This window comes from Zootoca vivipara, chromosome 2 (genome assembly GCF_965207765.1).
Source record: "Zootoca vivipara chromosome 2, rZooViv2.hap1.1, whole genome shotgun sequence".
In the NCBI taxonomy this organism is placed as follows: domain Eukaryota; kingdom Metazoa; phylum Chordata; class Lepidosauria; order Squamata; family Lacertidae; genus Zootoca; species Zootoca vivipara.
Window position 1 is genome coordinate 57,251,648 of NC_142584.1, and position 26,025 is coordinate 57,277,672.

The following is a 26,025-nucleotide window of genomic DNA, read 5'->3' on the forward strand; positions in this document are numbered from 1 at the left end:
ATGCATTTCTCCTAGCTTTTCTCCTTGCCTAGCAATTTCAGTTCCCCATTTTCACAGGACATCTGAGGTCGCATTCTGTTGTTCCCACTTCATGTACGAGAGTGCACTTGTATTTTTATATCAGCTCAGTACTTCTCCAGATTTCCCCTATATTCATCTGCCCCTAGTATCACTACTTATTTCCCCCCATTTTAGCTAAGTCCCCCCCCCAGCAAGCTTGAACTTTGTTCTTCCTAGGCATCTCCCTTTGAAATCCAGTTTGTTCCTCTTGCCAACAGTTAAAAAGAATGTTTAAGATCAGAGTATCAATATATCAAATAAAGCTTTCCAGAACAGGTAGAGGTCTTAGTGTCCCACATAAAGCATAGGATTATGGGAACTGAATAAAAGAAGAAATGTGTAAGACTATAAAAGGTTTTTTCTTCTGAACGGAAAACTTGACATGTCATATCCGAAAAACTATAACAGTGCAAAGAAGGTCTAACTCTGTGGCATGTTTTACTGAGAGCTGTTTCATTGCACTCAATGGGATGCACTGTTGAGTACATGTGCTTAGGACTGCAGCCTTAGTCTACCAATTTTATCTTTTAGGCAATCCTACTGTTTGCTTTTCCTGCTGAAATCCTCTTTCTTATCAGTGTGCCAGTTCTGTTCATTTTGCACACCATCTGGGGATCAATATTGAGTCCTAGTACAGCTTTTTTTTTTGCTGCTTAAAGCCGCCAGGAAGCTAATCTACAGGAACAGTCAAGGGTTTCCTGAGACATAGAGGAATTCGTAGATGCCACTAAGGCTGCACAGGCTTGTGCTTATTTTATTTGTCTACAAATCTCTCTGTAGTTCTCAGCCTCTGCTTTCAGAGATCATTTCTGACTCATCATGAGCAGTGGACAGATGGTCTTTTCAAGTACAGGGCCTAACACTTCATCAGGCCACGTTTCCAGTGATCTCATTGAGCCATGGGTTGCACAGTCTTTATTGCATCTCCCTGCATAGGAATTAAAGAAGCTGGCTGTTCATCCAGCTCTTGGGAAGCAATAGTGGAAATACTGTAACAGAGAGAAGGGCAAAGAGATCAGGATTGTACAACAACAACCATAATAAGGTTTATGCAGTTTAAAAGAAAGACATGTGTCATAAATGTGAAAAATAATTTTTGTAGAAGACACTAAAAGCTTTTGTGAAGGTACACCCACATGTTCAGGTAAAATTACTTTTCCTTTTATTAACTACACACTCTTGCCACCAGTAGCACCTTGGTTGCTTTGTTCTTTATTGCAGCGTGTACACAGCAGCCAGATGTGATATCTTTTCAGATGTGCAATCCTTAGCGCTGTGAGAATTAAGATCCCTGATAAACTGGCCACAGAATTGCAGTGCTATATAAGTGAATTAGCATTTAAGACAGAATTTCATTCAGCACAGCCCAAGTGGTGAGACCAGCATCCGAAACAAAAATTAGTTTACCGATGCCAGTCTTCAGTGAAGATATTTGATGTTGATCGCTCCTCACCGTGCTCCCCAAAGCCACCTGTCTGCTTCCTGTGTGCCTGGCTTCCCTTCTTTGGGAATTGCCCTTCAATGACTGCTGAAAGGGGGAAAACTGGTGAGGTGTAAAGGGGAAGGTTGTGTAAGCTGTGAGCCAATGATGGTTAGCAAAGTTTAGGGGGTTGAATGGGGGTGGAAGGTAGAAAGGATTGATGGGCAATGTGAACAGGGCCACATACATAAAGTGCCATCAGGTGCTTTATAAAATTGCATTGGCAAGTAATAGACGGGTCCCCAATCTAAACAAGACAATGGGAAAAACAGAAGAGGGAGAAGAGACAAGGGTAATGAAGGGTGACTTGAATCTACTTCCTATACAGCACTCCTATCCTCTTCAAAGTCCCATTGAACTGAGTAGTGCTTCTGAGTAGACATGCAGGGGTTAGAAGTGCAGAAATCAAAGACATTTGCAAACAGTTCTACATTCATAGCTTCATTGCTTCCAAATATATCACCATTTCTGAAACCAATAATGTTTTATTCGTAGCTCATTTCTCTGTATCTGTGTGGCTTTTTAGATTTGGGATTGCTGGCTTTTCTAAGAGAGGTGAATTTATAAATGCTGAATGGGATAAGCCAGCTGCAAGAAGTCACAATTTTGTTTGTTTGTGAACTTTGTCACCCCGAGCATTCTGTCCATTTGGAGAGGCCAGGATATGGGGTAGATGGGTTATTTCCATTTTATTCTTTCATAGCAAAAGGTCAGAGGACAACAGTTCTAAATGATAGGATGAGAAATGTCTCAATCTTCAGACCATTTTTCCAAAGTAATTTAAAAATGCTGCGCTCAAACTTCCATTGACTTTTATGGATTTTGTTTGATTTATGTAGACCTGGCTATTCATCTTCCACTCAGCTACTTTGCCCAGATTTTGACGGTGAACTTTTTTTTTTTTTTACACTGGGCCCTTACATAATTAAGGAACAAGCCTGTTGTCTTCAGAACAGTGTGCAAAAAATACATCGTACAGCCTTCTCTTCCCTCCCACGCTCTGTCTGCAGTAGGCATGACACAGCATCATGGCTTGGCCATCCATTTGAGGTTAGGGCCCACAAGCACCAGCTTATTCCTTTGCAACCTCCACATGCATTCCCTACCCCCAGACCTGCTCAGTTGCACATACCCAAAATTCCACCCACCTGCTCCACTCATAGAAGCCTCTCCTGTCAGCCACTGTACAGTTAAATGAAAACCCAATGCATAGAAGTGGTATACCTCTAAATACCAGGGGCTGTGATTGCAGGTCTCCCAGACACCACCAGACACGTTTAGAAATAATTACAGTAATTTTAATAGAAACACAGCATATCTCACTGTAGTGACTTGTGGGTCTGTTCAGTGTGCTGACCAGGTGTTAACTGTTTGTGGGCAATTTCAAGGGCCCCACTCACTCCTCTTCTGGCTCTTTATTATTAAACCAGACTTGGACCTGACAACCCTTCAGATGTCAGAAGTGGAAACTGCAAAGGTCAGTGGTGGTGGATTACAGCTCCCATCATCACTAACCATTGGGTTCCTATGTACAAATTTGCCATATGGCTGTACCCAGGATGGCCATGTGTCTTTACAGAGGACAGTCCTCTATTATTTGTTCTCTTATTTCAGGTATGATGAACCTGCACCCCCTACAGATGTTAAAATTCCAACCCTAGCCAGTAGGGTCCATTATTAAAAATGATGGGAGCTGTAGAGACACTGGCTTCCCATCCTTGTTCTACAGACTTGCCAGAGAAAGGCTGACGAAATATTGAACTATGGAAGAACCCCAAGAAATGGGCCAATATCTAGATCTAATAGAAAGAAAGGCAGACAAAGACTAGTATCATAACAGACTATGAGATTGCTTGTTGATACTAGTGTGTTTACACAGTACATTGTTAAATTTGTCCTCCCCCCAATATTCAGCTAAATAACTATTTTGCTTCCACAATGTATACAGTACTTTATAGGTGTGTGTGGAGGATGATCCTAATGAGATCTGCTGACTGATTTATTTCGGTTTGCTGGCTTTTTCCATGAGTTAAGAATCAGGGGTCTCCAGGCACTGCCCTCTAAGCTAAAACCCTGTCAACATTATCATCACCATTATTGAGTCCCTTCTTCTTTCAACCCAGCTCACATAGTTGATGGAGCAAGGAAAGTAGTTGCCTGCCCAGATGGGAATTATAATGACTGAAGATACAACATGGAGCTACTGTTTAGAATTTTCCAAATTTATACCAATTCCATATGATGAGGCAGCACCTCCCATCTGTGATCATCTGGCATGGCTGTTTGTTTGTTTTAATTATTGTTGCCTAGATGCCTCCCCCCCCCAATAATTCATTCCAATACTTGAAGTGACAAATAAGCTGACAGTTTAAGGTCCATAGAATGCAAACCCCATTATATTTGGTTTAAAGTGACAACTGACAGAAAATTGTATTGACAGGCCATGATAGAGTATGATTTCCAAACAGGAAGCAGTCATCTTGAATTAATTAATGATAATAGAAGTTAATTTGGAAATTTTGGTGGTTCAGAGTTCCCTGTCGAAATGCTTATCTGATTTTGCTTGCAGCGGTTGACTTATTCTGAATGAGATGTTTTCGTTTATAATTAAACTAAGAGATGCTGACACTTAAAGAAGTGGTGTGTTAGTTGCTGTATCAGCACTATAAACACTATAACATTTTCTATTCTAGCCTTGCAAGGGTGTGAGCTCTGTATTGAAAAAGTACATACCTCAGGGATTTCCAGTTTTGCCATCAGGTCTAACTTTACAGGTACCTGTCTTTGCTGGGGGCTTTTAGCATCAGTAAGGCTCTATACGTGTGGATTTTTGATTCTCAAAGACCCATTAGAATCAGTGAAGCATCACAAAGCCTTAAAAAGCTGTTGGGTTGTTTAAATGTTAAAAGAAAGAGAAAAAAATAGGTGTGCAGAGTGTTTGCTGTTGCAAGAAGTGCTAAATGAGAAAAGTGTAGACAGAAAGTATGTATACTCCAAAGAGGACTTTAAATGATCTATAGCATAGTATACTGTATAAATAAGACAAGTTAAGATCAGATGTCTCCCTTTCAAGACCTTTTCCCACTACGGTGCTATGTGTTGGTTTACTATAATGGCATTTGCTGTAAGTTTATAGCTGTCTCCAAAAATCTTTTATCATGATTTACATATACACTTCTTTTTCTTTGCTTCTTCTACATCCCTCTTGAAAGGGGAATGAACTTTTGAAAGATGTATAAATCACTGCTTTTTTCCTGATCCAGTGGTTCCTACAGAAGTCTGAGTGGAATCACTGTTTCAAAAAATAAGCAAGAATAAACTTCGGCAGACTGCTTAATACTGAGCATGAACTTGTCTTCATCAAAACCCATCTACACTTATTTTATTTTGCTGTACAACAAAAGCCCACTCTAGGTTTCCTGACATACATTAAGAAACTGTGTCAGTCCCCGAGATGTACTTATTTAGTAGTGCTGAAGTTCATCTGATCAGGTAATGGATAATTTTTTTATCTCAATTGGCAACTTACTACAACTGTTCATTAACTAAGGATTTACTGCAGGGATTTTCAACCAGCTCAAAGTTCTTCCCATATAGAGGAACCTCCAAGTACAGTACCTGGTGTGAAATCCCATGACTGAATACAAAGGATTCTGTGCTACATGTATTATATCAGTTCATGTGGGGTGCTAGCCAAGGTCTGGCCACCCTTACAATTCCCCAGGCAACAGAATGTTCCCTCCTACAACTTTATTGTAGTACAGTGGTGCCTCGCTTAACGAATGCCCTGCTTAACGAAATTTCCGCTTAACGAAAGGTTTTTTCTAGTGGAGGTTGCCTCGCTAGACGAATGCTTTTTACGAAAAATTCATCTAGCGAATCGCGGTTTCCCATAGGAATGCATTGAAATTCAATTAATGCGTTCCTATGGGCAAAAAAAAATTCAAAAAAAATTCAATGCATTCCTATGGGATTCGCTAGACGAATTTTTCGTTATAAGAAAAGACCTGTGGAATGAATTAAATTCGTCTAGCGAGGCACCACTGTACTGGGAAAGATGGCGAATGGTGAAATGCTTGACAAGCTTCCAAAGAACCCTAGTGCTCCCTGGAATACAGTTTGAAAGGTCATTTGCAGAAATAGTTACTTGTCTTCTATGAATCCCCGTGTAACGATGTTACTCTTGATGGTAAGTAGCATCAACCTGAGTCATTTTGCTGCCTTAAGTGAACAAGATGGTTGTGGCGCCCGCCCTGTAGAACACCCTCCCATCAGATGTCAAGGAAATAAACAACTACTGTATCTGACTTTTAGAAGACATCTGAAGGCAGCCTTGTTTAGGGATGTTTTTAATCTTTTTTTATGTTTTAACGTATTTTAAATATTTTGTTGGAAGCCACCTAGAGTGGCTGGGGAAACCTAGCCAGATGGGCAGGGTATTAATAATAATAATAATAATAATAATAATAATAATAATAATAATAATAAAATAATAATATGCCCTTTCCCTTCCATATACAGAAGCCAATTCTACTGGCACCTGAATCTGGCAATGGTTCAGCATCCTTCACCACATTCGAAGGCAACAAACACTATAATAATAATAATAATAATAATAATAATAATAATAATAATAATAATAATATATTTATACCCTGCCCATCTAGCTGGGTTTCCCCAGCCACTCTGGGCGGCTTCCAACTGAATATTAAAAACAGTACAGCATCAAAAAATATGCTGTATATATGCTGTATGCAAATATGCAAAATATGCTGTAAATAAAAATTTCAGAAAGGCTGTATCCTCTTATTAATCTTGATGCACCAGGATTAAGTTGAAAAGTCAATGGGGGGAAAGGTATACAAAGGGTAGTAATATTAATTAATGAATTGGTCAGAGATATTAATATTCCTCATTGGCAGGGATAGCACTAACCCAGGCTTCCTCAACCTCGGCCCTCCGGATGTTTTTGCTTAGGGAGCACAAGTTAAGCCATGTGACACACACACAGAGAGCTCCAACACCTTGTTGCATTTTCCCACTGCTTCACAGAGCACCTGCTCACTCAAAATAAACCATGCAATGCAGTGGTGATAGCACCAGCGTGCATAATGTGAACAGAGCAAAGCACACACATGCACAATGCTTGCTGGAGTGCCTTGCCCTGGAGTGGCTGCCTCTCTGCCTACTAACTCCTGAAATAATAAAAGTAAGCCAAACAGGTAGTTCTGCCCAGCAATAAGGAGGAGGAGGAGGAGGAGTTTGGATTTGATATCCCGCTATCCCGCTTTATCACTGCCCGAAGGAGTCTCAAAGCGGCCAACAATCTCCTTTCCCTTCCTCCCCCACAACAAACACTCTGTGAGGTGAGTGGGGCTGACAGACTTCAAAGAAGTGTGACTAGCCCAAGGTCACCCAGCAGTTGCATGTGGAGGAAAGGAGATGCAAACCCAGTTCACCAGATTACGAGTCTACCACTCTTAACCACTACACCCCACTGGCTCTCGGTGTGGAAGCATTGTTGCCACCAGAGCAGGAGGGTAGTGTCATATCCCCAGAGATGGAGTCCCTCTTTTCAGAGGATAAGACCATGGGTTCAGAGGAGGTGTCAGAGGGGAGGGCAGTGTGTGTCACCTTGAGCTCCTTGGAAGAAAGATGGGATGTAACTGTAATAAATATAAAATAAAACCTTGTTCACCAGCCATATTTTCTAAGCACTCACAATTCAGTTATTGCTACTTTATACTTCCAGACTAAGGGGAATTAATATTTCTAACCTGTCAAGTAGAACAAACATCATTTTACTTTCATAATAAACACAATATGAATAGAGAGAAAAGTCTAAACTCTGTAATAAAGTCCCACTTAAAGCCACAGTGTGTGATTTAGTTCTCACATGCTGAATACAATGAGCAGTGGAAGAGGCAATCTGTGCCATTTAGAGTAAGAAATAACTGAAATGTTTTACCTAGGCATTAAGGTTATTTTAAAAATAATAATATGAACCAGATAATTTGGTGTCATTACAAAAAGGAAAAAAGGCTTCTTCCATTTAGGAAGTCCAGACACCTTAGATTTCCTGTGCCGGCTGTATTGTTCAGTTAATACACAGTGCAAATGTTGTACAACTTCTAATGCATTCCCCCCCCCCATAGCTGAAGTAGTATCATTTGGATCAAGGGAAACATTGAAGGCTGCTGGAATTTAGTAAACTGGACAAGCCTTAATTGGTTTAATAGGTAGATGTAATCCACTTTCGCAAGCAGGTTCTCTTTCATTTCTCTTACAATTCTAGTGTGATTTTGTCTTCCCTGGCATTTCTTCAGGCTGCTTTTAAAGTAATTTGTTCTTTAGATGGGGGGAAATACAGGGCAGTTGGGCATGCCATATCCACTTCAGGACAATGTGCAGGCACCTTTTAAGCAGCAGGGAGAGCATGTATGAGAGTTGCAGATGCTTCCCTCTTTTTATCTATGAAAAGGTAGAGGCTGTATGTGATTGCAAGGATATTCCTCTCGACTCTCTTTTTATGGTGTTTTGGCACCATTTGAAGACTTGGCTGTTTCTGCTGGTGTTTGACATACCTGGCCGAGACTATATTATTCCCCCAAGGTATGTTTGTAGCTATTATGTCACCTTTAATAGATAAACGAATATGGCTAGCAGGATGTGTGAGTATGGAAGACTCTTGTTTTTCTAAGTGTGTAAATGCAGTGAGATCCCCAGTCAGTCATGGCTAAGCTATCCAGTGTCAGGTGTGTTGTGAAATGTTTTGCTCCCATCACAACAATGTCAAAGGGCACTGACTTTATGGCTGCCATTCACTCCTATTGAAAAATGTAAAGGTGTGCTATTGGAGGCATCAAAAGTCTGAGAGGTAAAACTGTTATCTTTCCTTACGTTCTCTCACCTGAGGCAACTGGCAGAGGTGCATCCCCCTCTAATGTATGACACATCCTATTTGAACTATTGGGATTGCTTTTTCTAATCTTGGAAAAAGAACTGGGACCCAGAGGATGCATGCAACTACAGCCCTTGAGCTACAGCCCCTCCCAACTGTGGCTAAATGCTCCTTTGATACACTGTGCCTTGTTCCATGTTGTAATGCTGGCTCATGAGAGGCTGCTAGGAAACTGTTTGCATGTATAGTATCGTGCCTTGGTGCAGGGGCTGGGCAAATCATGTTCTCTTCACTGAGAGCACATGCTGCTGTGAGATCGCCATAAACTGCCCTTTGGTTGCTGGGGCGGGTACATTTGGATAGCCACAACTACCCAGTTGGTTCCTCAGTTGCTGGGGCAGAATCTGGCAATGGGATTTCACAAATAGTAGCCAGGGAGCCTCTTTTATACCGCTGTACGTTGTGTTGGACTTCCTCTTTTTTGCATCATGCACCGGATCACCCCCCCACACACACACACACACCTCCCTATATTTAGGGTATTTCTGACCTTGCTATGCCATTTGGTGTCATCTGTTTTGGAGCAGGGGCACGGTAGGAATTTTGCCATTTGGCGGATTGGCTGTTGCCTCTTGGTTTTTGCCTAAATGTAAAGGTAAAGTGACCCCTGACCGTTAGGTCCAGTTGCGGACCGACTCTGGGGTTGTGGCGCTCATCTCGCTTTACTGGCCAAGGGAGCCAGCGTACAGCTTCCAGGTCATGTGGCCACCATGACTAAGCCGCTTCTGGTGAACCAGAGCAGTGCATGGAAATGCTGTTTACCTTCCCACCTATTTATCTACTTGCACTTTGACGTGCTTTCAGACTGCTAGGTTGGCGGGAGCAGGGACCAAGCAATGGGTAGGTTTTTGCCTACCGTGTAGCAAATCACCACAACTTTGTAAGGTTTGCGGTTAGGCATTGGTTAAAGGTGTTCTTGGAGGGGGTGTGGCTTGGCTGTGGCCTGCCCCTCCAATTGTGGTGGCGTGGGTATTTCGTTAAAGGAATCCAGGGGCTCATCTTGCTTTTGTCCGACCTCTGAAAAGGAGATAGGGCCACGCGAGAGCCCCTGGGAGCATGTTGGGGTGATCTTGGTACTGCTCCCAGACCAATCGATCCCCCAGGGTGTTTACCATTACTGATCTCTGCACTGGCAGTTGTCAGTTCTGCTCCTGTCCTGGACAGGTTCAGATAGCTTGGAACCAATGCCTAAGCAAACCACTCACAGCCTGTAATCAATAAAGTTGTGGCCAAAATTATGCCAAAAACCTTAAACTCAAATTTGAGTCCTTTGTCTCTTTATTTGAGGGGGTTTGGGGGGGTCTTAACACGCAATATCACTTCATAGCTCTTTTAGCCCTATAGCTCTATATATCTGCTCCCTGCTTTGTGTTTCTACATCCTCGTGAGTCATGCAGTGATGTTGTCGGAAAATAGAGACATTCTACCTCAATAGCCCCCTTTTCCACTGGTCCTCTAGTGCACGGGTGTCAAACACAAGGCCCGGGGGCCAAATCCGGCCCGCCAGACCTCGTCATGTGGCCCGCCGAGCGCCCGACCCAGCAGTGGGACCTTGCTGCTGAAACGCCGTGCCAACAAAGCTGGGGCCGGGGAAATGCTTTTTGCCCCTGGGTCCCTTCGCGCTCTTTTCTGGCGCTGAATCAAGGCGGCGACCCCTCCTCCCTTTCTTTCTTCCTCTCTCTCGTTCTTATTCTTTCTTTCCCTCTCCTTCCTTCCTTCTTTATCTCTGTCTTCTCTCCCTCTTTCTTTTTCTTTCATTCTTTATTCCTTCTTTCCTACTCTTCTTTCTCTCACCTCTTTCCTTCCTCTCTCCCTCCTGCTCCCTCTTTTCTTTCTTTATTCCTTCCTTACTTCCTTCCTTTCTTCCTTCCGTCCTTCCCAACTTTCTTCCTCTCCCTCATTCTTATTCTTTCTTTCCCTCTACTTCCTTCCTTCTTTCTCCCTTTCCGTCTTCTCTCCCTCTTTCTTTTTCTTTCCTTCTTTATTCCCTTCCTTATTTCCTACTCTTCTTTCTCTCCCCTCTTTCCTTCCTTCCTTCCTCTCTCCCTCCCACTCCCTCTTCCTTCCTTCCTTCCTTCCTTCCTTCCTCCCCTCCCCTCCCCTCCCCTCCCCTCCCTCTCCCTCTCCTCAGAAACATAGGATGCTGCTTTATACTTCTGGCCCTTAAACCCTGGAACCAGGAGAGCAGCTTCAGTGAGTCAACCTCAGCCAGTCCCTTTGGTGAAGGGTGGTGGCTCACTGGCAGAACATCTGTCCTGCATGCAGAAGGACCCCAGCATCTCCAGGTACTAGTAGCTTTGCAAAGGTCCTGCATGAAACCCTAGCGAGCCTCCACCACCCAGTGCAGTTACCAAAAATCATTTTTCAATAAATTGTACAATAATTGTACCTTTGAATATCTACTTGCCATTATTCTGACTATGTTTCTGCTTTCAGAGCTAGTTATTACTTACATTATTACAAAAAACAGTAATAATTGAATGCAGTGACAATAATTTATGAGAATAAAGAGTGGACACGTAGTCCTACAGATACAACCGGCCCTTTGAGGGTGACCAAACTGCTGATGCGGCCCCCGATGAATTTGAGTTTGACACCCCTGCTCTAGTGCATTCTTTTTCCCTGCTGTTGCTGAAAAGGTACAAATTGCAAACCGTGTGAAACCCAAAAGCCAGTCAGTCAAGACTTTTAATTCCTTCAAGAATTCCTGTAATATAGTGTATTGGGTGAATAAATCTGATAAATGGAACTACCCTGGCTTAACATCGCTTTAGATATACAGTGAAGTCTTATAAAAATCCACACATTTTTTTATAAAAAAAAACCTGTTAAGTACATACACTGCATGTCACTAAGCTGTTAGCAATTAAACAGCCTCAGCCGTAATGCTGATGATGTATGCATAATGTAAAAGTTTTATCTAGAGCTCAGAATCCTTCATTATATTAAAAAAAATGCCTGGCTGGACCTTTTACAAGATTTGTTAATTGCAAACACTTTGGGTGCATTGATCCATAACCACTCTGATGAAATAATTATTCAGAACAGTACCTATGAGGACTGACAGGAGACTGGCTTGAAGAACCACACAAGATCTACATTTAAATGAGGACTGTTGCCAAGCTCCCAGAACACAGCTCTTTGCTTGCATTTTCTTTCAATAACTACAGTTCCAACTACTATTTAATTTTCTCTAGAATGACTAACGTTTAAAGTGGATTAGTTGCTTTTGCTGAAACTGGCTTGAATCCATGGACAGGTGAGAGAGAGAGAGAGAGAGAGAGAGAGAGAGAGAGAGAGAGAGAGAGAGAGAGAGAGAGAGAGAGAGAGAGGGAGGGAGGGAGGGGAGGGAGAGAGGGAGAGAGAGAGAGATTTCTGGCTGTACTCTTATTTATTTGCCCTTCTGTAGATGAAAGCAGTTGTGCAAACATCAAAGGAATTGTTTGCTTTGTTGTTGGAATGGTATGGGTTATGCTAGGGATGTAATGAGGTACATGTTTTGGCACCTTACATTTCCTTTCAATGCAGTTGTTCAACCAGTGGGGATACTGAAGTGCTTGGCTATCAAAAGTTAACTTACTACAGTATCCTGCTCCTTGACTCATCAGCTCCGTCAGACTTTAACCATTCTTTGCTAGAGGTCAGCTCGAAGTCTTGGTTCTAAAACACTCCCTTTATTAATGGTGGAAGGCTCAACAGAGAGTTTCCTACAAGATGATGAATACATATGTTGGCATGTAAGTGTTGAAAGAACTCTGCACAGTTGCAGTCAATAACATTAGCAGCTTAGCCAATTGCATGCATTTGTGATTTTAAATGGCCAGTGGAGACCCAGATTGTTGTAAGGAAAAATGGGGTGACTCTGTTCTTCCTCATTCCTGGAACATGGACAAATGGCTAAAATCACCAAAGTAATGTTGAGGGTAGGTTGGTTAGTTGGTTGGTTACATTAATAGGTATATTGTATGAAATAAATAAAATATTTCATACTTCACATTTAGGCAGAGGAGTACAGTTATAAGAACAGAGGTTAATTATCTCTTGCATACATGTTAGAACAGATAATAAAAACACAACACAGCATTAAGGTGTGTAGAAGGTGCTGTGCTATTCTTCTCAAAGTGAGACAACAAGGATTCTTTACCTAGTGTATTTAGCACCAGTTTAAATGCAACAGGTCACACCCCCAGGCCGCCGGGATTGGCCGGTCTGGCTGATGACGCGGCCGGAATTCCCCCAATTACACAGGGGCTGGGAACTCACCCCCTGTGCATGAGGAGGGCGCAAGGCTGCCCACAACTCCACCTCCTTGCAAGGCGGATGTGGCTTACTTGGACAAATCAGTTATCCCCTTGTGCATGCACTCTCCCGCTGATAGAATATATGGAATGGACCCTACTATCTTTTGACTCCTCAAAGCTAGCTTCTTTTAAAAAATCAGGACTTCTACATAGAAATAATAGGAATTGAGGGATAGTTTGTGGAAATGTTCTAAGAAAAGAACAAACTATGGCTGGAGAAGACAATGGATTGGATCCAGACTTAGGCTGCAATCCTAACTTTACCTACTCAGAAGTAACACAATCCTGTGTTGCACAATGATCTTCCGTTCTATGTGTGTGTTGACTATGAAATATATTATCAATGACTTCAATTTAGTTTTTTAATGACAAAAGCAATTCATTAAATAAATTAAATCTTAGAATCCAGAAAATCAGTGCTAGGCCCCTTTAATAATAAGGAAAAAGAATACTGTTATTAAGACTTAACGGCTTAGGGAGCTTGGCAATCGGCTTAGGGAGCTGGGTATGTTTAGCCTGGAGAAGAGAAGGTTAAGGGGTGATATGATAGCCATGTTCAATTATATAAAAGGATGTCATATAGAGGAGGGTGAAAGGTTGTTTTCTGCTGCTCCAGAGAAGCGGACACGGAGCAATGGATTCAAACTACAAGAAAGAAGCTTCCACCTAAACATTAGGAAGAACTTCCTGACAGTAAGAGCTGTTCGACGGTGGAATTTGCTGCCAAGAAGTGTGGTGGGGTCTCCTTCTTTGGAGGTCTTTAAGCAGAGGCTTGACAGCCATATGTCAAGAATGCTTTGATGGTGTTTCCTGCTTGGCAGGGGGTTGGACTGGATGGCCTTTGGGGTCTCTTCCAACTCTATGATTCTATGATTCTATGACTTTTTCAGGACTTACATAACCATTCTTATTGGTGCATGTGGCTGCCCATTTGCACGATAGATTCGCACTTTATGGAATGTGATGGCCTAGACATAAAATTATGGTAATGATACACAAGTAACAGTAGGTACTGCACCAGGTAGGAATTCTGATCTCCTCTGACATTTTGCTTTTTAATCTCTTCACCAGATGTCTGCTTTGTTATTAGCCCACTAGCTGAAGATCGATTTGCTTGCTCTGGATGCCTGTTTTGTTAGGAATCCTGACAGCCATCCCACCTCCCAGAGCAACACTTACTGAAGCTGTTTATTTTTCTGCAGGAATAATTTCCATGTATTTGTAGCTATAGTCATTTTTTTATAAAAAAAAATGAACTTTTAAATGAAAACATAGTATCTATGTCGATTCCTAATCAACAAGCTACTAGTCACTTCTCTGGTTCCTGGGAGAGAAAATCATTAGGTGATGATTTCATCGTATTAATGGTCTTTGCACTGTGTGACCTCTGCAGCCAACATAGACTTACGTTGTTCTTCCTTACATGATTGTAACATAGACACAACTGCAAGCAAACACAGGAGTCAGGATCCACCTTCCTTTGTACAGCACAATTATTATGGATATTTTGGGGCCTCAAAACCAACTAAACCACTTATAGGACACTTTCTGCGTCATATTTCAAAGGCAGAGCAGGCACACCCACATATCTCTAAAGATATGTGCAAAAGCATTATCAGAATTGCCACTAATACATTTGTCTCTGAAACAGTGTCCATGCATATCAGAACATACCTAGACATGAAGTGTGCATAGACAGAGGGTTGTTCCATGTGTTTTCAGAATTAATTAATAATATTCTCATTATTATTTGTACCCCACCCATCTGACTGGGTTGCCCCAGAAATGAGTGATGTGTTGTGGATCACCCCTCTCTTTGAAATGTTTTACGGAAGAGAGTTGTGATTTCGGAAGCTGGAAACCACAAGCTGCAGCCCCCTTCTGGCTTATTTTAATTTGCCTTGATTAGAATACAGCCATATTCCTACTGTTTGCATGTCCTGTCTATGGGTAGGGCATCAGAATCGTACTTGCTTAGGAGCCGCTCTTCAAAGTGCCCTGCCAGCAGAAGCTTCATTCATTTCAATTTAGAAGGAACAGCAGGGTAGAGAGATTCTTTGTTCTTTCCATGGAGTTCTTTCCATTGCAGCTCACAGGGGAGCTGCGTTTTTTCCTCATTTGCACACACTCATTGCCTTTCTGTCAGGTTTTCAGAAAATTGCAGGGAGGATCCATTGGGACACCTCTAAATGCTGCCATCCACACGATGCCCTAGAACACCTCATTTTCCTTTTGAAGTCTGTCTCTGTTTTCACATTTCAGAGTAATTCGCTGTATGACAACATTCTACTTTAATGAAGCCCTGGTGGTAGGAGACATGATAACATTCAGCAGGGAACATACAAATAAAAGCATAGAGGACACACATAATATAAAATCAAAATCAGCTGGGCATGCAAAAAAGCTAATGGAGGAGAAAAACGGTTTTTGTAAGCATATGCTGACTTGCAACTGCCTCTTTTCATCTTGCTGGAGCCAAGTTGAACTAGATTTATGTCAGTTCAGCAAAGATCCCTTCTGAACAGTAAATTGGGGGGGGGGAATACACACGTGTGTTGATTCTCATCTTAGTTGGCCACTTACGTGTTGGATTCTTAAGACCTATTCCCAATTACACAGCTTCTGATCTTTAAGATACATCTGCCTCCTTTCTAGTTAAGTATGATATCTTTATTCAGACTGTTCCAGGTTCTGAGTCATATTTCAACTAAATCACAAAGCAGGAAATTACTTAAGAATTACAATAATTCAGCATCCATAACCACATAGATCCTGAGACAATTACTAATGAGTCTAAGGAAAGAGAATAAGCATATGTAAAGGCGTGAGACTTTCAGGTTCCTTAAATTACCACTTATATTATCAGAGAGAAGTGAGTGTTTGTATGTAATGCTGCATCACAATAAAAAGGGCATTTATCTTCACTGCATTCTTATTGAGGAATGCACCTGCATTTAGGGTTTGTTGTTTTTTTGTTCAAATAGTTACATGTAACATTTGCTTCCAAGTTCTGTTTGCAGTCCTGCACATATTAACAAATTGCTTGGAAGCTGAGCTGTAACAGCTAATCCTCTGTGATTCCAATACTTCAATTAAGCCAGCAATGGACAGACAACCTATGACATTCCAGATACTGTTGGATTCCAACTCATCCAAGAGCCCCATCCAGCATGGCCAATGGTTAGAAGTTGCCCGCCCCTGCTTTAACCTTTGCTATTTTATCTAGCAGTCCTCTTCCCTAATCCCAGATCTGTGGGAAGTTGGGAGCTGGCTGCCCTAAGGGAATGGTACTGTGCATGCTTCAATACATGCTTTCCTGCTAGAGTGCAGGCTTATAGGCCAATGCTTGGATCCAAGGCCATCTACTGAGGTCTAGCTGTGTAAATCAAGCCCATTCTTCTGGATGGAGATTTATGGATGAACACAGGAGAAAGTGATAAAGATTGGAAATAAGATGATTCATCTCTTCCAGCTTGATCCAGTTTCCTTGCTAATTTGTTTAGATTTATATGTTAAGCACTGTGGTCATGAAAGAAAATTATTTTGAATTTAAAAACCAACATCCTGTCTTTTCTATCTCACAATTTTCCATCTTTCATTTATTTTCCTTTCTTGGCAAGCCTTTGCCTATTATTTTTTCCTGTGGTTTTTAAAATGAGGCATGCACATCACATACACATCTTAAAGGATAGGCAGATTACATGGATCTTCTCAATATGCGATGGGCTACAAGCCAATGCATCTAACCCACGAGTAAATTTTATAATGCCATACGCATGATTACACATATTATACTAAGTAAACAGCTCAGATTAAAATAAATGATTTGGCTCTGAACAGGTACAGTTGATAATTTCATATTTGCTTACCTTTTCGCTAAGTAAATAAATAAGAAGCACATCACAATGAGACTTACTTCTATTTCCCATGGGTAGGTAATGAAAGAAACAAATTATGAAAACATCTAATTTTTAAAGGAATTAAAATAAAAACAATAACCAGCTGGGATCTAATTAATTTCATATGTCAAACATATTTGAGTAGAGCTGCATGAGTTTCATTCGGCAGTTTTATCCTTATGAGCTGCCACAGAATTCAACATTAGTTACACTGAATGAAAAATAGCAGTGTGGTTTTCTTCACTGAGTCAACTGTGCAGAAAGGTCCCACTCAAATTAAGAAGTCCAGCTGAGAGGGGGAAGGGACCACCAGGGTAGAAATGAGGGCAGAGAGGGTTTATTGTGTTTCTCCTTCTTTTTCTGTTTTGTGTTTCCAGTGGAAGGGAAATAAACTACAACAATTACTGGGCTAGGTTAGCATAGGTTTCTCCCTGGATTGAGAAGGCTTTGGATCCAAGTCCTTCTTTTCATCCATCCCAGCAGGTCCCCCAATCTACCCCCAGCACCAGACCCCCCAAGTGTCCCTATTTTTCAGGGGTGTCCAATTTAGAGAAGCTGTCTTGGTTTCTGATTTGATCCCAGAATATCCCACTTTTCCTTAGGATGTCCCTATTTTCATTGGAGAAATGTTGGAGGGTATGGAGTTATCCAGCCCCTGAGCTGTCTGAAGGCAATCCTGTATCGGGAAGGTTTTTTTTAATGTTTAACGCTTTATTATGTTTTTATATGTGTTGGAAGCTGCCAAGAGTGACTGGGGCAACCCAGTGAGATGTGAGGGGGCAGGTTATAAATAGTAAAATGGGATTGTGGAATGGGATGCCCCTATTTCCATCGGAGAAATGCCGGAGGGTGTGCAGCACGTCCCTTTTCCAGGCCTACCAACTCTGCTACTCTGATGTCATTGGGGCTGCAAAGGTTTCTGCAATGGTGGGGAGGGGGAAAGCTGACATCAGTTCTCATTTGGAGAGAGACATCTGATGCTTCCTATGGAAGTTCATTACTTTCCTAACCAGTGGTGGAAACAAGAAACTAAAAAAATAGGATATGATGCAAAGAATCTAATATTGTCAACATTATTATCTCCATAGTCAGCCAGTGTTTATTTTAAACCAGTTCAGACTGTACCTAGCCATTGTTAAGCACCACACTCTTAGGATAATTTTTTCACTGCTTATTCCCAAACAAAGACCATGTCCGTTTGCCCTCAATGCAAACTTCACCCATTTCAGTCTTAGCTGGGTGAGCTGGCTTTGATTCACAATGAAGAATACTGATTTGCCACAACATCACCTGGCAAGCTACTTGGAAGCCTACAAACAGAACAAAGAATCTCAACTCGCATTTTCCCACTAAATTAGTTCTGTTTCTGTTCTCTTTAATGTACAGGCAGTTTGTTTTCATGGTCATTAGGATTACTTCAACTCTCTAAGGAAATCACTCTTATTGTATAGATTGCTGCAGAGTATTCATGTAAAGCTTTTGTTTCTTTTAAAGAAGCAGCCATTTCCCTGAGAATCCCTACTTATGTGTAAAGCTTAAAATATTTTTTCAGTGAAATGTAACATTTACCATTATCTTAATCTCGGAAAGGTTGGCAGGAGGGGAGTTGGGTGGCTTCTCTTGGCCTTGCTTTTCTGTCTATGCATTGATCCAAGGTTGTATGCAAGTGGGAGACACTTGCACCATACGAAGTGGGAATGTGAATTTTGCAGCATCCATTATCACATGTATAGAAACTACATATGATGGTCAGATAAATGTGATAACTGACACCAGTGAAAGGCACTGCATTTTGTTAAGGCATTATGACATTCTTCCTGTAATGTTAGATGAACTGCAACAGCCCATGGACACATGCAAGTAACTGCATAATGTTGCAATCATTAGGTGTCACATTTGCCTACTTCCCATTGCCACCAATTGTATCTGTATACTCCTAACTTCCTTATGGATTGAATTTTTGTACACCCACAAGCTTTTCCCCAATCTGATGAGGTGCATCTTGTTTTTCCTGCCCATGTTGAGGCAAATGGGGCCCTGCTTTGAATGAGAAAAAAGTGGTATTACAAAGCTCAAGAGTACAGTAGATTTGAAAAGGAAGACAGTGGAGAATGAAGGGAGAGAGGGTGGTTGGAATATGTGTGGGATCTGCATTGGCGTAGGAATAAAAGGGGTCACTAATAGAAGGGAAGATGGGGAATGAATTCAGTTCAGCTAGCATTTAAAGGTGAACCTGCAACATTTGCATTTTCCAAAACGGCCAACTGAAGCACAGACTTCCTTCAACTTTCTCCCAATTTTGCAATGTTCTTGCTGCAGCTATCCTGTTTCTGCAGTAAAAATGACTGCTAAAACAAAACAAAAAACCCCAAACACTGCTTTCTTTATCCATTGCCAAAATTACAAGAGTCCTGACAGAATAAAAAGTAACCAATTAATTGGCAACAACAACAAAAATCCTCATATTTTCTCACCATAATAAATTTTGCAATTTGTCAGTGAGGAAAACGTCTAGCATCACTACCATGCTAGAGAAAGCTACACAGAATTGCAGCCTGTTGTGCAGCTGTTGAAAGCAGAAGCACCATGCCAGAAAGGGAGAAACATCTGGCAAAGCATTACAGGTGGTGTACAATAGAGAAGTTTAATCTTCCTGCCCAGTATGCTAAAATAGTTTGCATCAGTCTCTGTTTAGCTTCCAGATTTCTGGGCATCTGAGTAAGCTGAACTGCCAAAACTTTCAAGGTTCTCACAGAATTAATTAACACTTACATAGAAGCATCTGACATGAACTAGAAAAGTAGGCTATGGCACTGTGCTTCTCTCTGTGCATCTTTGAACGACAGCCCTCTGTCTTTGTGCTATTTTATCTCTGAGCTTTGTTCTTTAAAAACCCTGTTTTATGTAAGCTCCACGTCAGAATGTGTTTCCTCTGTTCAGCTGCTTTGGCAGGTCCTGTATTCATCTCACAGCGATTACTACGCATCTTGCTGTCTCCAGCTTTATTTGCAGCACCAGGTGTAAATAAGTGACAGGAGGATCAGAGGTGGTTATCAGGACAGGCATTGTGCTTCTAGAAAGGTGGCCATTAAAACACCCAGAACATTGTGTATGGTAACACTGGGGAACCACTTTGACATGAAATGTTTGTATCTAGAAAAATGTAGTTTCCCCAGCATTGAAGAATAACAGCCTTTTTCTTCTTCCTTCTACAGGCGACAGGGGGTGGGGGTGGGGACAGAGAACGTCATATTTTCATAAAAGAGCTACTTGCTTGGCTTTATGAAATGTCAGCAGTGAATATTTGGTCTAATTAGGAAACCTGTTTCTGAAGTGCATTCCCAGCTTCCCAACTGACTTTAAATGGAATTTCTACTAGTACTAATGGGAGAAATATCGGAATGCAATCACATGTGCACGCACACACACACACACACACACACACACACACACACCACTGTGAGCATAACTCCCCATATTAACCATTTTCCTTCCCCCCTCTCCTCCCCCAAACCACAGATTCCTAAGGGAAGACCTTATTCCACAATTTCAAATGCAAGTCCAATGGGTGCCACTGTAGTTGATGTTCTGTTGAGTATGTGAGGAAAGGGTACTATGTCTCTATAAAATCACCCCAATCTCTCTTTCCAGCTAAGGCTTCAATTTTCTTTGTCATTTATTCCCCTAAAGGTAACCCAAACTTTCATTTCCATTGTGACATTTGCAAGTGTTCTAATTTTGGGCACCAAACTGCTACTAAAAGAAAAGCAATCAATTATTTGTATCTCAGGTTGACATTTTCATTTTTAAAGATTGTTACCAGTACTAAAATTGGGGTGCAAATAACATTTGTTTTGTGATCAAACTTATTTCACCAACAGCATTTTTCCAAAATGGCTGTGATTTGCTGCAGGCCCATGGCATAATACAGGCATCCCCAAACTTCGGCCCTCCAGATGTTTTGGACTACAATTCCCATCTTCCCCGACCACAGGTCCTGTTAGCTAGGGATCATGGGAGTTGTAAGCCAAAACATCTGGAGGGCCGCAGTTTGGGGATGCCTGGCATAATACGTCTATGTTCCAATCTCTTTATTATTAATGAAATAGCTTCATTAATATGACTGCACCTCAAAGGTGTTAAATTCCATCTGTGCAGCAGCTTAAGAGTATTCTCTTTTATGAGCCTGGGCACTGAATTTAAGGGCTTTTTGCCCCCACAGGCTCTGCCAATCTACCTCCTCAATTACTGTATCTAGATCAGATTCCCAAGTGTGTTTCAACAAATTTGTTTGTCCTAATCATATGTCACTAATGATTTTATAAATTATTGATTATATATGTTTAGATTCTGTGTTAGTACTTAAAGTTAGATTTTCAAATGGTGTTAGAGTTCTGGATGCATGCACAATAACTGTTGGATATACTAGAAAGTGTACCAGCCTTGGGCTTATAGGCTCCCTCTTCCACTTTCCCTCTCCTTTCACATACCAATATTTCTACACTTCCTGACAATCCATAATTTGCTCTCTCGTTGAAACTTGAGAGGGGTGAGTTTGAACAAACCACAGTTTGCCTATGAGAACCAGGAAGTGCAAAAATTGTGGTGGGTGGGGGGAGGGGAGAAATTACTTCTAAGTGTTTTAAGCAGCCCAGAGTTTTTCCAAAGGGCTTCAACAAGTAAAACTGATGAGAAATGGGAAGTACTTTTTCATTATCAGCAGTTCAGCAGTTCAGGAAAGAATACGTCATGTCCTCAGATAATTCATTAATTAAGGTATATTGCTCCTACGTGAAAGCAAACCAAGGAAGAGGAAGAATATTATAAATAAGATATAAGGTTGCATATGTTTCTGATAATAAAGAATAGAATGATGAATAATACATAGCCTTTTTGGTAATAAAAACAGCATTCTTGTTAAAACTGCATTTCCCTTCACTTTAATTTGCCAATTTTACATGTTTATGTCTTTGGTTAAGAAAAAAAACCTTTGCAGAACTTTGAGATCATATAAGAACAGCAAGTCTTCATTTCTTATTCAATAGATTTTGTAGAGCCCAGTTTATTTGCTGGTGACTTTAGAATGAGTGTGAAAGTTACCGTGATCTACTCTAGTGAATAGAGCTGACCTAACCAATGTAAGAGCCACCATAACCTGAATGTAGCCCACCAACCATATATAGTGGCCAACCAAGATGCCTGGACTTCCCCCGTCAATTGTTTATGTAGTCCCAGGCAGGTCACAGGTAGCAAAACACAGTTGTTTATTTTACCATGTAGGCTGCTATCTATGGGTCACAAGTTGTCAAGATCTGATTACGCCACTCAGTTTATGGCCTTAGGCAAACCCCTCCCCTATGCTCGTCGTAAGTTCTATGGGGATTTACAATGATCTCCTTACAGGAAAGCTGCAAGTCTAACAGGATCAGTGCAGTAAAGCAGCCAATAATGTTACAATTGCTTTCACACAGTGCTATTGTTGGCATCCGCCTGTCTTGGGAGACAATGGAAGCGTACACCTTTGGGAATGAAGTCAAACTGTTGGAAGGTTGCAGCGCCTGCTGTGGCTGTAGAGACCAATACAGGAGAGACATGTTTTGCTGCAGTTGGGGCAGATGTTTCACAATAGGCAAGGAATAAAGAAATTGTTTTTTTGGCTGCTGAGCATGTTTCACAAAGGAAGTCTATGTTTTCTTGCCTTCTGATATGATCTTCAGTTGTATTGGTTCATGCAATTGATTGTGCCTTTGCCTTTGATACATTGTCCTTCTGTTGGCCATCCCTGTCGTTTGTCATGCTCTCTTTTCTTCTCACAGTTTTAAACTCTAAGGTCCTTAGAGCAAAAAGGAACCTGTCTTGTCGCTTAGCTTTACAAAGCACAATGACATTCATGTGACTATATCAGAGATAGTTGGAGGGGCTGTATTAAAATATGCAGTGAATAGGGATTCTCTGCTGTGGATTATTCTGTAAAGCATGTCCTATGCTACTAGAGAAAAACCTTCTTTTGTATCTGAAGAAATGTTATTTAAATTTTAGAATGAGTTTATGACAAGAATGATAAAATGGCTTCAATCTGTGAATTCAAACACTAAAGATAATGCAAAACTGGAACATTCTTTGTGTCAGGAAGCACTGTCTAATCCCCCCCCCCCTCCCCGGGCTAATAAATACTGGCTTCTGCTGGGCACTAATCTCTTGGCAGAAATTTATGAGAAAAAAATTAGATGTTTCCCAATAACAATTTATAAGGGAAGCAAGCAGTGTATGCTTTCATCCAGGTAACAAGAAGAAGCAGAAACACCCTTAAGAGGTTGCAAAGTCTTATTTGTCATCAAATTGGAGAACATGACAGCTTCCATTAAAAGAAAGATTTCCTATTGCCATGACAATAGCTTTAAACTAAACCAAAGAAGGGATATAAGTTATTCTCAGGGTCTTGTTCTAATAGCAATACTAGATGGTTTTCTTTTTTCCTATTGCTGTTTGATTGATGTTTTTTCTCAGAAGACCTAAAAGGTGACAACCAAAAAATTCCCACACATCTTGTGAGATGGATTTTTGTCTGGATTGTATACCATAAATTGTCTCCCACTTAGGCAATATTCAAGTATAATAATAAATCTTGCCTTGCTGCCTTGAATTTTCTTGATAAACCCTTCAACCTGCTACTCCTTGTCTCTTTGAAATCTAAACGTCTTTGAATCAAAGTTTCTTCTTCAAGAAACAGAAGAACAATAATCATCTTCTGTTAGGACATGTGTAGCATGTTCTCACTAATTTAATTATTGTCATTTTCTTAGCAGCTTGCACAGACAAGGAGCTGAGGACCCTTGCATCCCGCCTAAAAGACTGGTTTGGTGCTCTTCATGAAGATGCAAATCGTGTCATCAAGCCAACCAGCTCGGATTCAGCACAAGGCAGTAAGATGACAACCTAAAAATAAAGTTTGAGATAAGTTCACAAGTTCAGCAGGTCAACAACAACTGTAATGACAGCTAATGTGGAATATTTCGTTTAATTATGCTGTGGTACATTCTCCTGCTATTTCAAACCACCCATTATTTTATTTTCCTTTATTTTTTGCATATAGAAACAGGGTTGGAAATTTAACCACCATTTCCAGTCTGGTGAGTCAGGAAACTGTGAGGTAGCTAATGGACCATCTAGGGAAGAACTGTACGCTGCAATGCATTAAACAAATAGGATAATACTTTAATTGAACCAGGGTTAGGAAAAATGAGGTAGACTCGCAGGGGTCAGCAAGGCTTACCAGGCATGGGCCGGATCACTCCCGTGGAGATCCTCCACCGGAAATTGTGCCTGTGCATGTCCACAGCGCCGGAAATCACTTTTGTGCATGTCCGCGGCGCCGGAAATCGCTTTTGCGCATGCCCAGATGCCGAAAATCGCACCTGTGCAGAAGCGATTTTCGGCATCTGGGTATGCACAGAAGCAATTCCCGGCACCGTGAACATGCGCAGACACAATTTCCAGTTTCTGGGCATGTGCAGAAACGATTTCTGGAGCCGCGGAAGAGAGTCCCCGCACTGCGCTGCACCGGTTTAGCGCAGCATGCAGGGACTCGCCAAGCAGGCGGCTCGGTTCAGCGGCGGTTCATGGGCCAGTTAAGTGACCCTCATGGGCCGCTTCCGGCCCATGGGCCTTAGGTTGCCGACCTCTGGGGTAGAGCAATGGCTGTGACTCCTGCTGGATGTCAGACAAAGGCCTAATGGCCTGTTTCCTACAGTAGTCAACGAAAGGCATATGGGGAACACACAAGCAGGACTGGGGGAGCAAGGGGGACAGACCTTGCCTGTTATTGTCCACCAATAAGTAGTAGCTTGCTAGCTTCCTACCCACCCTTCAACAGGTCTTAACAATTTAAAATTCAGAAATTAAAAACAGTTAAAGAAAATACAGCCGCAAGAACAGGGTGGGTCCTGAAAACATTCCTCAAGGCTATGATAAAGTTCTGGGTCTTCTATGTTCACAGAAAGCTGTTTAGGGAAGGTGTGAGACATACCACTGCAGGGAGTGAATTTCAGAGCTTACAGAAGCATCAAGACTTGTAGAAATTAATAGCCTCCCCTCCCCAAATGAATTTGTCTAATAAATGAGTGCTGTGATTTAAAAATGTGCTGGTTCTGTGGAGGAAGGGTGCATAAGGGGGCTAAGTACAGTCTCTTGCCTGAGGGCCCACAGAATCTTGCATCTAGCAGGTGCTGTGTCAAGGCTTTGTGGAAGAGGAACAGGCCTTCTGCTGCCCTGCTGGCATTGCAGTGACTGACAGCATGCAGTAGGCAGGGAGCGGGGGGGGGGGGGAGGGGCTTTCTGTCAGTCCTGTTACTCCTTCCCTCTAGTGAGGGGCGGTAGAGTTTGCTGAAACTAAGTGAAATGTCAGCAGCCTCCCACCTGCTCTCAACAGAATTTGTCAAACTTGGGCAATTTTTCAATCTGTAGGTTAAAAATTCACAGCAGGCTTTGTGTGCTACAAATATTCCCACGACAGGCACTAGATTGGAAACATAATTTTAACAGAATGCTTTTTTATCCATTTATTATTAAGCATGCAACTGCCTGTCTCTGAGCAAGAAACTGCAAGACCTTTTCTGTGTGAAAGTGTCTTTTTTTCTTAGGTTAATGAGTATTTAGGGAGGGAGGGTGCAGACTGTAGGCAGGCTTAAGTGTTCATGGAACAGCAATCCTGAGTAGAAGCTATTGGTGTGTAACTAGATCTGGCTTTCCCTACCATTTATGTTAATTATTTAAAAGGACAAACTGCATTTTTAATCACAGGTAGGTAGCCGTGTTGGTCTGAGTCGAAGCAAAATAAAAAAATTCCTTCAGTAGCACCTTAAAGACCAACTAAGTTTATATTTTGGTATGAGCTTTCGTGTGCATGCACACTTCTTCAGATAGTGCATACACACTTCTTCTCACTGCAGCATAGGAGGGATGGCAGATGCAAATGTATTATTGGTATCTGAAGAAGTGTGCATGCACACGAAAGCTCATACCAAAATATAAACTTAGTTGGTCTTTAAGGTGCTACTGAAGGAATTTTTTTATTTTGCATTTTTAATCCTTCATGAAAACCAAGAGGACACTAAAGATGTTCTTTTGGATAGCCCAGGCCCCTTGAATAATCCCACCCAAGAGCCCAGTAAATACAAAGTGCAGACTCCATGTTTGTGGACTGTACCGCGTCAAACTGCTTGTGGCAGAATAACAGAATTGAATGATCCTTAATATAAAAACTCCCTGCTCACAAAAAAAAACTAGATATTGAGAGCACATTGGTGGATAAATCTTTTCCTTGGT

At 41.5% G+C, this 26,025-nt stretch overlaps 1 protein-coding gene across 4 annotated transcripts in view; it reads left to right on the forward strand.

Annotated features, from left to right (window-relative positions):
- SPOCK1 (SPARC (osteonectin), cwcv and kazal like domains proteoglycan 1) overlaps positions 1-26,025 on the forward strand; it is a 425,281-nt gene that overhangs the window by 375,115 nt on the left and 24,141 nt on the right. For 2 of the 4 annotated variants that reach the window (XM_088661937.1, XM_035105504.3), the window contains exon 7: positions 23,505-23,624. In XM_088661937.1, the coding sequence (XP_088518063.1) occupies positions 23,505-23,624 (120 nt within the window). The remainder of the gene's footprint in view (positions 1-23,504; positions 23,625-26,025) is intronic. The other 2 variants (XM_088661938.1, XM_060271660.2) reach the window with 1 other exon arrangement.